This window comes from Mesoplodon densirostris, chromosome 4 (genome assembly GCF_025265405.1).
Source record: "Mesoplodon densirostris isolate mMesDen1 chromosome 4, mMesDen1 primary haplotype, whole genome shotgun sequence".
Classification (NCBI taxonomy): Eukaryota; Metazoa; Chordata; class Mammalia; order Artiodactyla; family Ziphiidae; genus Mesoplodon; species Mesoplodon densirostris.
The window spans coordinates 47,017,127-47,031,743 of NC_082664.1; the positions used below are offsets into that span (position 1 = coordinate 47,017,127).

General features: G+C 36.7%; 1 protein-coding gene across 7 annotated transcripts in view; it reads right to left on the reverse strand.

Annotated features, from left to right (window-relative positions):
- The window catches only part of KTN1 (kinectin 1), a 120,870-nt gene that overhangs the window by 64,535 nt on the left and 41,718 nt on the right, over window positions 1–14,617 (reverse strand). For all 7 annotated transcript variants that reach the window (XM_060096173.1, XM_060096172.1, XM_060096171.1 and 4 more), the window contains 4 exons: window positions 13,921–14,473; window positions 10,624–10,761; window positions 9,053–9,223; window positions 7,507–7,637 (listed from right to left, as the gene is read on the reverse strand). In XM_060096173.1, the coding sequence (XP_059952156.1) occupies window positions 7,507–7,637; window positions 9,053–9,223; window positions 10,624–10,761; window positions 13,921–14,443 (963 nt within the window). In that variant the 5' untranslated portion in view covers window positions 14,444–14,473. The remainder of the gene's footprint in view (window positions 1–7,506; window positions 7,638–9,052; window positions 9,224–10,623; window positions 10,762–13,920; window positions 14,474–14,617) is intronic.

Below are 14,617 nucleotides of genomic sequence, written 5' to 3' on the forward strand. Positions count from 1 at the left end.
TTTTATCAGTTTGTTCTGTTTCCTTACTTTATTCTTCAGCTGGCACACCGCTTTGGTTTTATTATTAGGTTTTCTATTTTTGTTAGTTTTGATTCTAATTGTTTGATTTCGTTTTTGAGTTCTTCTGTTTGTCTGGTTGTTCCCTTGTTTTTGTTTCATATGGTTCTGTTTTGTTTCTTTTGCGTGTGTGTATGTTTCCTTGTTTCTGTTTGTTTGATTTTACTTTTTACCATTTTTCTAGGGTTTTATTAGTCTTTTCTTTTTTTTTTTTTTTTTTTTTATCCCCTTTATTGAAGGATGAGCAACTTGTAACCTGCGGGGTCTTGGTTCCTGGATTGGAAGTCGGCCTGAGGCTCTGCAGTAGGAGCACGGAGTCCAGGATACTGGACCACTAGAGAATTCCTGGCCCCAGGGAAGACTGATCACCAAGAGCTCTCACAGAGGTCTCTATCTGAATCCAAGACCCGGCTCCACCCAACTGCCAGCAGCTCCCTGGGATTGATGCCTCTCACCAAACAACAAACAAGACAGGAACACAAACCCACCCATCAGCACACAGACTACCGAAAGCCATACTAAGCTCAAAGACACCCCAAAACATACCACCTGACTCAGCTCCACCTCCAAGAACGCAGGCACGAGTCCCTCCCATCAGGAAGCCTACACAAGCCACTGGACCAACCTCACCACCAGGGGCAGAGAACAGAAGCAAGAGGAACTACGGCCCTGCAGCCTAGGGATAGGAGACCTCAAATACTGTAAACCAGACAAAAGGAGAAGACAGAGAAATATCTTGCAGGCAAAAGAGCAAGATAAAAACCCACAAGAACAAATAAATGAACAGGAAATACGTAAACCACCTGAAAAAGAATTCAGAGTAATAATAGTAAAGATGATGCAAAATCTCAGAAACAGAAGAGAGAAAATACAAGAAACATTTAACAACGAACTAGAAGAGCTAAAGAGCAAACAAACAGTAATGAACAACACAATAATCGAAATTAAAAATACTCTAGAAGGAATCAATAGCAGAATAACTGAGGCACAAGATCGGATAAGTGAGCTGGAAGACAGAATGGTGGAAATAACTGCCACAGAACAGAAAAAGAAAAAAGAATGAAAGGAATGGAGGATGGTCTCAGAGACCTCTGGGACAACATTAAGCGCACCAATGTTCGAATCGTAGGTGTCCCAGAAAAAGAAGAAAAAAAGAAAGGATCTGAGAAAATATTTGAAGAGATTATAGTCGAAAATTTCCCCAACACGGAAAAGGATATAGTAAATCAAGTCCAGGAAACACAGAGAGTCCCATACAGGAGAAACCCAAGGAGAAACATGCTCAGACACATATTAATCAAACTAACAAAATTTAAACACAAAGAAAAAAATATTAAAAGCAGCAAGGGAGGGCCTCCCTGGTGGCGCAAGTGGTTGAGACTCCGCCTGCCGATGCAGGGGATACGGGTTCGTGCCCCGGTCTGGGAGGATCCCATATGCCGCGGAGCGGCTGGGCCCGTAAGCCATGGCCGCTGAGCCTGCGCGTCCGGAGCCTGCGCGTCCGGAGCCTGTGCTCTGCAACGGGGGAGGCCACAACAGTGAGAGGCCCGCATACCGCAAAAAAAAAAAAAAAAAAAAAAAGCAGCAAGGGAAAAGCAACAAATAACATACAAGGGAATCCCCAATAAGGTTAACAGCTGATCTTGCAGCAGAAATTCCACAGGCCAGAAGGGAGTGTCAAGATATATTTAAAGTGATGAAAGGGAAAAACCTACAACCAAGATTACTCAACTCAGCAAGGGTCTCATTCAGATTCAATGGAGAAATCAAAAGCTTTACAGACAAGCAAAAGTTAAGAGAATTCAGTACCACCAAACCAGCTTTACAACAAATGCTAAAGGAACTTTAGGCAGGAAACACAAGAGAAGGAAAAGACCTACAATAACAAACCCAAACAATTAAGAAAATGGTAACAGGAACATACATATCAATAATTACCTTAAATGTAATGGATTAAATGCCGCAACTGAAAGACACAGACTGGGGACTTCCCTGGTGGCACAGTGGTTAAGAGTCCGTCTGCTAAATGCAGGGAACACGGGTTCGATCCCTGGTCCAGGAAGATCCCACATGCCGCGGAGCAACTAACCCCAGGCACCACAACTACTGAGCCTGCGCTCTAGAGCCCACACTCCACAACAAGAGCAGCCACCACAATGAGAAGCCCACACGTCGCAATGAAGAGTAGCCCCCACTCAATGCAACTAGAGAAAGCCGCGTACAGCAATGAAGACCCAACACAGCCATAAATAAATAAATAAATAAATAAGCAAACAAGCAAGCAAGCAAGGAAGCAAACAAGATATCATTTAAAAAAAAAAGAAAAAGACACAGACTGGCTGAATGGATACAAAAACAAGAGCCATATATACGGTGTCTACAAGAGACCCCTTCAGACCTAGGGACATACACACTGAAAGTGAGGGAATGGAAGAAGATATTCCATGAAAATGGAAATCAAAAGAAAACTGGAGAGGCAATACTCATATCAGACAAATCAGACTTCCGACTTTAAAATAAAGACTATTATAAGACACGAGGAAGGACACTACATAATGATCAAGGAATCAATCCAAGAACAAAATATAACAATTAGAAATATCTATACACCCAACACAGGAGCACCTCAGTACATAAAGCAAATGCTAACAGCCATAAAAGGAGAAATCAACAGTAACACAATAATAGTAGGGGACTTTAACACCCCACTTACACCAAGGGACAGATCATCCAAACAGAAAATAAAGAAGGAAACACAAGCTTTATTAAATGACACATTAGACCAGATGGGCTTAATAATTTGATATTTATAGGACATTCTACCCCAAAACAACAAAATACACTTTCTTCTCAAGTGCACAAGCAACATTTTCCAGGATAAATCACATTTGGGGTCACAAATCAAGCCTCGGTAAATTTAAGAAAACTGAAATCATATCAAGCATCTTTTCTGACCACAACACTATGAGACTAGTTATCAATTACAGGGAAAAAAACTGTAAAATATACAAACACATGGAGGCTAAACTATACACTACTAAACAACCAACAGATCACTGAAGAAATCAAAGAGGAAATCAAAAAATACCTATAGACAAATGACAGTGAAAACACAAAGACCCAAAACCTATGGGATGCAGCAAAAGCAGTTCTAAGAAGGAAGTTTATAGCAACATAAGCCTACCTCAAGAAACAAGAAACATCTCAAATAAACAACCTAACCTTACACCTAAAGCAATGAGAGAAAGAAGAACAAAAAAACCCCAAAGTTAGCAGAAGAAATCATAAAGATCGGGCTTCCCTGGTGGCGCAGTGGTTGAGAGTCCGCCTGCTGATGCAGGGGACACGGGTTCGTGCCCCGGTCTGGGAAGATCCCACATGCCACGGAGCGGCTGGGCTCGTGAGCCATGGCCACTGAGCCTGCGCATCCGGAGCCTGTGCTCCACAATGGGAGAGGCCACAACAGTGAGAGGCCCACATACCACAAAAAAAAAAAAAAAAAAAGAAATCATAAAGATCAGATCAGAAATAAATGAAAAAGAAATGAAGGAAACAAGAGAAAAGATCAATAAAACTAAAAGCTGGCTCTTTGAGAAAATAAACAAAATTGATAAACCATTAGCCAGACTCATCAGGAAAAATAGGGAGAAGATGCAAATCAATAGAATTAGAAATGAAAAAGGAGAAAAAACACTGACATTGCAGAAATACTAAAGATCATGAGAGACTACTATAAACAACTATATGCCAATAAAACGGACAATGTGGAAGAAATGGACAAATTCTTAGAAAAGTACAACCTTCCAAGACTGAAGAAGGAAGAAACAGGAACTATGAGCAGACCAGTCACAAGTAATGAAATTGAACCTGTGATTAAAAATCTTCCAACAAACAAAAGCCCAGGGCCAGACGGCTTCACAGGTGAATTCTATCAAACACGTAGAGAAGAAAGCTAACACCTATCCTTCTCAAACTCTTCCAAAATACAGCAGAGAGAGGAACACTCCCGAATTCATTCTACAAGGCCACCATCACCCTGATACCAAAACCAAACAAAGATGTCACAAAAAAAAGAAAATTACAGGTCAATATCTCTGATGATCATAGATGCAAAAATCCTCAACAACATACTAGCAAACAGAATCCAACAGCACATTAAAAGGACCATACACCATGATCAAGTGGGGTTTATCCCAGGAATGCAAGGATTCTGCAATATATGCAAATCAATCAATGTGATACACCATACTAACAAAGTGAAGGATAAAAACCGTACGATAATCTCAATAGATGCAGAATAAGCTTATGACAAAATTCAACACCCACTTACGATAAAAAACTCTCCATGAAGTGAGCGTAGAGAGAACCTACCTCAACATAATAAAAGCCATATATGACTAGCCCACAACCAACATCATTCTCAATGGTGAAAAACTGAGAGCATTTCCTCTAAGATCAGGAACAAGGCAAGTGTGCCCACTCTCACCACTATTATTCAACATAGTTTTGGAAGTTTTAGCCACAGCAATCAGAGAAGAAAAAGAAATGAAAGGAATCCAAACTGGAAAAGAAGAAATAAAGCTGTCACTGTTTGCAGATGATATGATACTATATAAAGATAATCCTAAAGACGCCACCAGAAAACTACTAGAGCTAATCAATGAATTTGGTAAAGTAGCAGAATACAAAACTAATGCACAGAAATCTCTTGCATTCCTATACACTAACAACAAAAAATCAGAAAGAGAAATTAAGGGAACACTCCCATTTACCACTGCAACAAAAACAATAAATACCTAGGAATAAACCTACCTAAGGAGGTAGAAGACCTGTATGCAGAAAACTATAAGAAACTGATGGCGGGGGGGAGACACTGATGAAAGAAATCAAAGACGATACAAACACATGGAGAGACAGACCATGTTCTTGGATTGGAAGAATCAACACTGTGAAAATGACTATACTACCCAAAGCAATCTACAGATTCAATGCAATCCTTATCAAATTACCAATGGCATCTTTCACAGAACTAGAACAAAAAATTTTACAATTCACGTGGAAACAAAAAAGACCCCGAATAGCCAAAGGAATCTTGAGAAGGAAAAACAGAGCTGGAGGAATCAGGCTCCCTGACTTCAGACTATACCACAAAGCTACAGTAATCAAGACAGTATGGTATTGGCACAAAAGAAGAAATATACATTAATGGAACAGGACAGAAAGCCCAGAGATAAACCCACGCACATATGATCACCTTATCTTTAACAAAGGAGGCAAGAATATACAATGGAGAAAATCTAGCCTCTTCAGTAAGTGGTGCTGGGAAAACTGGGTAGCTACATGTAAAAGAATGAAATTAGAACACTTCCTAACACCATACACAAAAATAAACTCAAAACGGATTAAAGACCTAAATGTAAGGCTAGACACTATAAAACTCTTAGAGGAAAACACAGAACACTCTATGACATAAACCACAGCAAGATCCTTTTTGACCCACCTCCTAGAGAAATGGAAATAAAAATAAACAAATGGGGCCTAATGAAACTTCAAAGCTTTTGCACAGCAAAGGAAACCATAACCAAGATGAAAAGACCACCCTCAGAATGAGAGAAAATATTTGCAAATGAAGCAACTGACAAAGGATTAATCTCCAAAATTTACAAGCAGCTCATGCAGCTCAGTATCAAAAAAACAAACACCCCAATCCAAAAATGGACGGAGTACCTAAATAGACATTTCTCCAAAGAAGACATACAGATTGCCAACAAATACATGAAAAGATGCTCAACATCACTAATCATTAGAGAAATGCAAATCAAAACTACAATGAGGTATCACCTCATACCAGTCAGAATGGCCATCATCAAAAAACCTACAAACAGTAAATGCTGGAGAGGGTGTGGAGAAAAGGGAACCCTCTTGCACTGTTGGAGGGAATGTAAATTGATACAGCCACTATGGAGAACAGTATGGAGGTTCCTTAAGAAACTAAAAATAGAACTACCATACGACCCAGCAATCCCACTACTGGGCATATACCCTGAGAAAACCATAACTCAAAAAGAGTCATGTATCACAATGTTCACTTCAGCACTATTCGCAATAGCCAGGACATGGAAGCAACCTAAGTGTCCATCAACAGATGAATGGATAAAGATGTGGCACATACATACAATGGAATATTACTCAGCCATAAAAAGAAATGAAACTGAGTTATTTGTAGAGATGGATGAACCTAGAGTCTGTCATACAGAGTGAAATAAGTTAGAAAGAGAAAAACAAATACTGTATGCTAACACATATATATGGAATCTAAAAAAAAAAAAAAAAAGGTTCTGATGAACCTAGAGGCAGGACAGGAATAAAGATGTAGACGTAGAGAATGGACTTGAGGACGTGGGGAGGGGGAAGGGTAAGCCAGGACGAAATGAGAAAGTAGCATGGACATATATACACTGCCACATGTAAAATAGCTAGCTAGTGGGAAGCAGCTGCATCGCACGGGGAGATCAGCTGGGTGCTTTGTGATCACCTAGAGGAGTGGGATAGGGAGGGTGGGAGGGAGGTTCAAGAGGGAGGGGATATGGGGATATATGTATACATATAGCTGATTCACTTTGTTGTACAGCAGAAACTAACACATCATAAAGCAATTATACTCCAATAAAGATGGAAAAAAAAAGAATAAATGGAAGCCACTAAAGGTTTTAAGGCAGAAAAGTGTGTTAGGAGTGTGTGTGTATGTGTGTTTAAAATAAGAATGGTCACGTCCACAATCTAATATTGAACACCGGCTACCATGTCATCTTATCTCACACAAAGTAACACTTAAAAACTTGTCACATTTCCCAATATGAGATAGTTAGTACACCTGATAATATAGTGAGTGTAATATAATGAGAAATTAAATGTTAGCTTCATGGCTTTGTTTTTTTCAAATTTTAGCCAGTCATGGCAATGATTCTATCATTCAAAGCATTTACTTTATTACAATAGTATTCTATACACACACACACACACACACACACACACACACACACACGAAAAAGATGCCCATGGTGCTATCTTCAGTCACAAAAACATTCCATATGTTATCCAGAAATCACCCGACCTTGCCTTCAGTACTTACATTCACAGGAAAGCAAGGTACAACTTAGCCAAGTGCCAAATGACTTTAAAGTTATATAAATCATCTTACTTATTACAAGCAATTTGTTTTTGTCAAAACCTCAGATGACTCGGACACCTGACTGAACTAAATAAGTATACTGATTAGTATGGATATATGAAATAACTTCTGAAGGCATTCCAGAACTTTTAAATGTCACTAAATGCTTTTGGGGTATGAAGGATGGGAGTAGGTTATAATTTTTTGTTCTAGCAGAAGTCTTGCTTGGTGAACTAATCACTGCCCTCAAATAGGCTCATAATCTAAAATATGCTTACCTTCTTTAAAGCATCCTGTATCACACCAGACTTTTCCTTTAGCAGGTCTACAACACAAAGGGCCTCATCTTCAGAAAACATCATAGTCTTCAAGGACAGAAGAAAATCTTTAAATTTTACTTCAGCATTCTCTTTAAAAAAGAAAAGTTAACATTTAAAAGATATAAGTAACAACTTCAGCAAAGGTAAAGCACCAAGAATTCTTGACCCAGAAAGTCAGTAACCAAGAGAAAACAGATTTACATTTCAGGTCAAACAACAATTAATGCTCTAGTCTACGGAGAAAAAGTGTTTATCTATTTTAATATAATAATTACATTAATAATTACATTAAAAATTTGCTCAACCTGCAGAATATTTTTTATGTTTTCTTAATTGGAAATATAGTTGATTTACAATGTTGTGTTAATTTCTGCTGTACAGCAAAGTGATTCAGTTATACATATATATATATATATATATATATATATATATATACATTCTTTCTTAGATTCTTTTCCATTATGGTTTATCATGGGATATTGAATATAGGTCCCTGGGCTATACAGTAGGACCTTGTTGTTTATCCATTCTATGTATATAGTGGTTTGTATCCAAACTGCAGAATATTAAAGTGCCAGTATACCCTTACTTTAAAAAAAAAAAAAAAAAAGCAAATGTCTAATATATGCTAGTATCTATACTAAGTATGTTCACAAATATTCTCATTTAACCGTAATACTCAAGACTTATGAGCCAAATTTTACAGATGAGAAAATAAGCTCGAAGACAATTACAAAAAGGAAGTCTGATTTTACAAACATCAAGTATATACAAGCAATCCGGACATTTTAAAAATCCATGAGCCAAACATCTCCTGACTCACCCACTTCGATTCCCCTAGGGTTCTTGTATTAGGCAACAGCTGCCTCTCATTAAAAGCAAATGCCACCCATTAGACCCAAAGGTGCCCAGAGCTTTTAATACTTCAGCTACATTGTAAGTTTAAAAAGGCAGTTTGTGTGCATGTATGAGAACAAGGGGTATATGGAAACTCTGCACTTTCCACTCAATTTTGCTATGAACCTAAAACTGCTGTTAAAAAAAAAAAAAAACTATTAAAAAAATAATATGGAGTTCCCTGGTGGTCCAGTGGCTAGGACCCAGCACTTTCACTGCCGTGGGCCCCGGTTCAATCCCTGGTTGGGGAACTAAGATCCCGCAAGCCATGTGACTCTGCCAAAATAACAACAACAACAACAACAATAATAATAATAATAGTAATAATAAGGCCGTTGTGAATTAGCATAGAAAACTCTCAGAGAGAATAGAAGGGAACAGATTACCAGACAGCAAAACAGCTATGAAATCTTAGGCAAGTCAAAGTCCAATGCCCAGCTCTACAAAACTAAGAAGGTGGATTAGAAAACTACCAATAAATCTTTTACTACAAAGATTCTATTAGTATTTTGCAATTCATTGCTTCTATGAGAAAACACACTCACTCCATCAGAACTCAAAAATGTGTTTTTATCAATACAAAAGATTGTCACATTCTGTATATTACCTTTATCAGCTTCAATCTTCAGTTTTTTAGCCCCTGTTTTCTGAATTCCTTCTACTTGGTCAGGTTTAATCAGATCAATAACCTCTCTCTTATCCACCACAGGATTTGAATCAGCATTATCCATCAAAGGAATATAAGTTGTTGCATGAATAAGGGGTTCATCTACCAAGACTGCAATTTAAGTTCAACAAAATCATAATTACTCAGCATTTTTTATAACAGAGTAATTAAATAACATGTAAGCACAATTAAATTTAATGATAAATACAGTTATTTTCAAATCTCTAATACCAGCTCAATTTGGCTTTAAATTCCTATTTTATCATTTAACAACTCAAAACACTCTTCTAATTAAGAAATAGCAGTTCAATATTATTTTATAGCATATCATTTAGGTTACCTAAAGTGTATCACACATCTCCTCTAATAGTATCTGAAAATTTCTTCTTATACATCCCTATACATTTTAGTTAGTTCTCATGTTTCTCCTGATTTAACTAAGAATCCATTCACATTTAATTAGTGCTCAAGGAAAACTATTAATTTTTAATGTATGTTGGTACTTTACTGATCTCTTATTCCAACTGGTAATTCTTAACTGAGTTTTTTTCCTTGCTAGATACAAAATTAGTCACTGTTCCTTGCAGATATCTTCTCATTTCTAATAGTTATGCCTCTAATTTGTATGGTACATCTTACTACACTAGTTAAAACTTCCAGAACCACATTAAAAGTGGAGGAAGGAAGGCTTCTTTGTTCCTAATTTTAATGGGAAAAGTTTGAATATTGAAGTCTAATATCTGTTGGTTAGAGACACAAACTTCCACACCCATATGGAAGTCTCTCTATATCCCTACCTTAAAAAAAAAAACTCTGGGGCACATACAGTTCTTTCATTTAAAATCTATAATAAATATTCAATATTAACAAATATTTTGTGATAATATTTTTCTATACCTGACTGCTTGATATATCATGATTTTAATGCAAATAACAGAATTTCATCTTTTCCCTTTCCAATTTTACTATTTTCTAGCACTAGTTGATATCACAGCCTGATATTATAAAAATCACTATTTAATCTATGTAAATTTCATAGCTAAGTCTTCTGTGGACAATTCGGAACAGATAAAAATTGCTCCATCACTTTTAACTGGATGCTTCTCATACACACATGCAAATTATGTTTAATAAATAATTAGGAATGTAGGGTAATGATAAATTTAACTAATGTTCTCAAGCATAATCTTTATGTGATATTAAAAAGTACAAATATTTCAGGAATACTTTTCTTCTATAGAGTTTGTATGCTATTAACATTATTTTCAAAACTCAGTTATGAATGAAAATGTTTATAAATGCTTCTGTCCTTTTATAAATTTCATATAAAGTCTTCACCACAAACTTATACCCTAACCATCTGTCAAAGCACCATGGGCTTCTATTAGTTTTCAAGCTGTTATGGTACACATTAAGCTGGAAATTAAAGAGCATGTGAGGTCTCTAGGTTCCTTGTCGTAGTGGACTTCTCTAGAATTAGTATTTATAAAATACGTATCTACACATTTCACCATTTTCAGTCTTTTGCTTCTTTGATGAAACCTTCTTCTTTCCTGATCCACCTTCTTGTTTAGTCTCTTGATGCAGGGGTAATGATTCTTGCTTTTTTGACGGTGCCATAAGAGGTTCCACCTTTTTATCCTGATCGTCTTTATTAAAAATAAATGAAAAATCATCATAGCAAACAATGAACATACCAGAAAAGATTCAATTATTAATGAATACTTCCTAAAATGCTTTACCACCAAAATTTTAAACTCTGATATACAATTCTCTCACTTATTCTAGCTTTCTTACTGTGCCACATATGCTCTTTAACTTCATCAGGACTTCTAGTACTCGCTCCTTCTTTTATATCCCATTTCTCAGCCACTCCTAGCCCTACTCAGCTTTATAGGCATGGTCAAATCCCTTATCATCTTAAAAAATAAAACCCTTCCCACCACTGTAATTCCTAGCCTCCCACACCCATTTCCTTTTTATATTGACCAAAGAACACTCTGTACTTCCTTTCCTACCAATCATTTCGCAACTAATTACAACCTGATTTTTCTCTCTTCCACTATATCCATGAAAGATTTTATCAGGTCCCTAGTGTCCCAAATGCCATATTCTATCAATAATATCCTTTAATCCTTATTTGAATTCTACTTAGCATTTCATACTATTGGTCTCTACCTCTTTAAATTACTCTCCTCTCCGTTATGCCAAGTGAAATAAGCCAGTCACAAAAGGACAAATACTGTATGATTTCACTTATATGAAGTACCTAGAGTAGTCAAATTCATAGACATGGAAAGTAGGATGGTGCTTGCCAAGAACTAGAGAGAGGGAAGAATGGGGAATTAGTGCTTAACGGGTTCAGAATTTTAGTTGGGAAAGATGAAAAGTTCTTGAGATGGCTGGTGGTGATGACTGTGCAAGAATGTGAATGTACTTAATGCCACAGAACTTATACTTTAAAATGGTAAATTTTATGTTACATATATTTTGCCACAATAAAATAAATTTTAAAATTCAGCTCCCATGATAATTCTTTTCTTACACTTGGAATATTCCTTTGCAGTCTCCTTTGTAAGCTGTTCCTACTGAATACCTTATATGCTGGTATTCTTCAGGATTGTGTCCTCATTTTAAACACTTTCCTTGAATGATCTTCTCTACACACACGACATCAACTACTACCATCATGCTTAAGGCTTCTGAATCTGTAGTCTAGCCTTATGCCTCTGTACTTACGTTTCCTACTGCATTCTCCCTATGTAAACAGCCCCTATAGGCACCAGAAACACAAACTGAAAGCATTCTCCTCTCGGCACACATCCACTCTCTCCCCATTATTCCCTCTTAAAGCTATCAACATTTACCAATCAGAGCTTGGGTAATGTTTTCTACAAAGGGCTAAACAGTAAATACTCTGGTTTTGTGGGCCATTTAGACTCTGTCACAACTATTCACCTGCTGTTGCAGTGTGAAAGCCAGCCACAGACATAGGTTAACACATGAGTGTGGCTGCATTCAAAAAAACTTGATTTATGGACACAGAGGTTTGAATTTCATATAATTTCCATATTTAACACAATATTACTCCTTTAGTTTTTTTAATCCATTTGAAATATAAAAACCATTCTTGGCTCATGGGCCATAAAAAAATGAGAAGCAGGCCAGATTTGGCTCACAGGTTGCAGTTTGCCTACCCTGACCTAACTTAGAACTTAGAAATTATCTTTGATCCTGCTTTCTCCTCTATCTGCCATATCCTATGCATAACGTTAGTCATGTCATTTTTGCTTTGCAGATCTCTCTAACCTCCTTACTATTTCTTCTGTCACTACCACAGTTCAGTCCTTCAACTTAACTCTGGAAAATAATACCCTCTTAACAAGTGTGCCTATATTAAACACTGCCCTATGAAACTTGTCTTCCCTAGTTCTGCCAAAAATACCTTTCTAAAATGTAAATCAGACCACGTAAACTAAGCCTGCTTGAAAATCTTCAACAATGGCCAAATTACATCCCAGCTCCTTAGCACTGTATACAAAAATCATCATGATCTACCCACTCCATTAGCTTTTCAGCTTTGTTTCCTACCACTCCCTACTTCCCATTTCATGGTTCAACAATACACTGTACTCTTGCATCTTTAATGCCTTTATGCATGATCTTCTGCCAGTGGGGAATGAGATCCCACTATTTGCTCGATGAAGTGATTCATTCTGGAAGACCCAGCTCAGGCACTGCCTCCTCTGTAAAGCTTTTGACCCATGGTGCCCATAAGCACTAGGTGTTTTGGCTCCATACTATTTCTATACTTTGTATTTTCCTTATATAAGTCACATTTCATTATTGACTTACATGTCCTTCTGTCCCCTTTACTCTTATTTCTCTAGTACCATGCTTGATCAGAGCTGGCAAGCAAATATTTAAAATCCAGTATAACTAACTTAATACTTCACAAGTTAAGATACGAAAACGACTTAATAGTGAACACAAGTCCTTTTATACAGAGCAAACTGTCTGCAATTTCAACCATCAGCACACCATTTCTCACGTCCTTTCTGTTGTACCTATTAAGCTCTCTCCTTGGAACACCCTATCCACCAAGAAAAACCAGCTAGTACTTATTCAACCTTTAAGATTAACTTTAGGCATTACATGCTCTAAGTGGCCCACCTTAGAACTCCAACACTGGTTTAGACATACCTAGCTCATTATACTAAACTTTTTATATTATAATAACTTATTTCTGTTTGTATCTACAACTAGCATGAGGCTACCCTGAAAACGCACACTTCATCTCTGCAGTCCTAGTACCTAATATAATGCCTAGTACAAAACAGATGTATGATAAATGTTTGCAAAAGTAATCAATCAAAGGTGAAAATGATACCTGATTTTTCTTTTCATCTTTAATTCCTATCACACTGATTAGAAAGTACTGGTTGAAATAAATGTAAACATCTCTAACTACTGATATTTACAGGTCCTCAGTAGTTTTATATATTTCTATAATATATATTATATTTTATATATTTATATTTTATATATATAAACAGATTTTATATATTTCCACTAAAGGCCTTTTCCACATTTGTAATGTGAAATTTAGTTTTGAACACTGTTGTATGCTCAGTACTAATTCTATCAGCAATTAATGAAAGCAAACACACAGTGAAAAGGATAATGATCTCGATTTCAGATTCAGTATTTAACATTTGTGTGCACACTTAACAAAGTATCTGAACTTCAAACTCTAAAGTTATTAAAACAAATATAACCATGCAATAAAGTTGAATAGATTACAATACCGCTTCCATTTTTAGACTTCTTCTGCCCTGCTTTCTTCTTTGCAGCAGCTGCTTCCAAGGGGGGGGTGGGCTGTTTAGTAACTGGGACAGGTTCCACTTTTTTGCATGGAATCTTTGATATATCACTTTCTTTGGTGACCTGTTCTTCTAGTACAGGCTTGTGCTTCTTTTCCTTCTTCTTTCTTTCTCTAACACTACTTGAACTTTCAACCACATTCAATGGAACAGGTACAACTTGTTCATCTTCCACAGCCAAGGCATCAGATAATTTAAAGTCCCGGGGTACACTCTCACAATCAGATTCATGGAGGTTCCCATTTTGGAGTTCTTTCTTTTTATTCTTTTTCTTTTCTGCCTTCTTTTTATCTGTTTTGGTAGGAATAAGCTTTTGTTCTCTTTTCTGTTTTGCAAGAACTTCATCATATAATGTTTCTTTCATGAACAGCCAGAAGAAGAGGAAAATTACTGTAATAACTACTGAAGGAATAAGAACAATAAAATATGTTGACTCATAAAACTCCATGGTGCTTTTGTTAATGTGATCCTATAAAACCTAAATGTGAAAGAAGGAAAAAACAAAAACAAAAACCTGAGTCAGTCTTATTAAACACAAAAAACCTCTGTTCTTTCAAGTGGTATTTCATATTTAACCTGATCTACAAATCTGAACAGGTTTTATAAATCACATACTTGATTA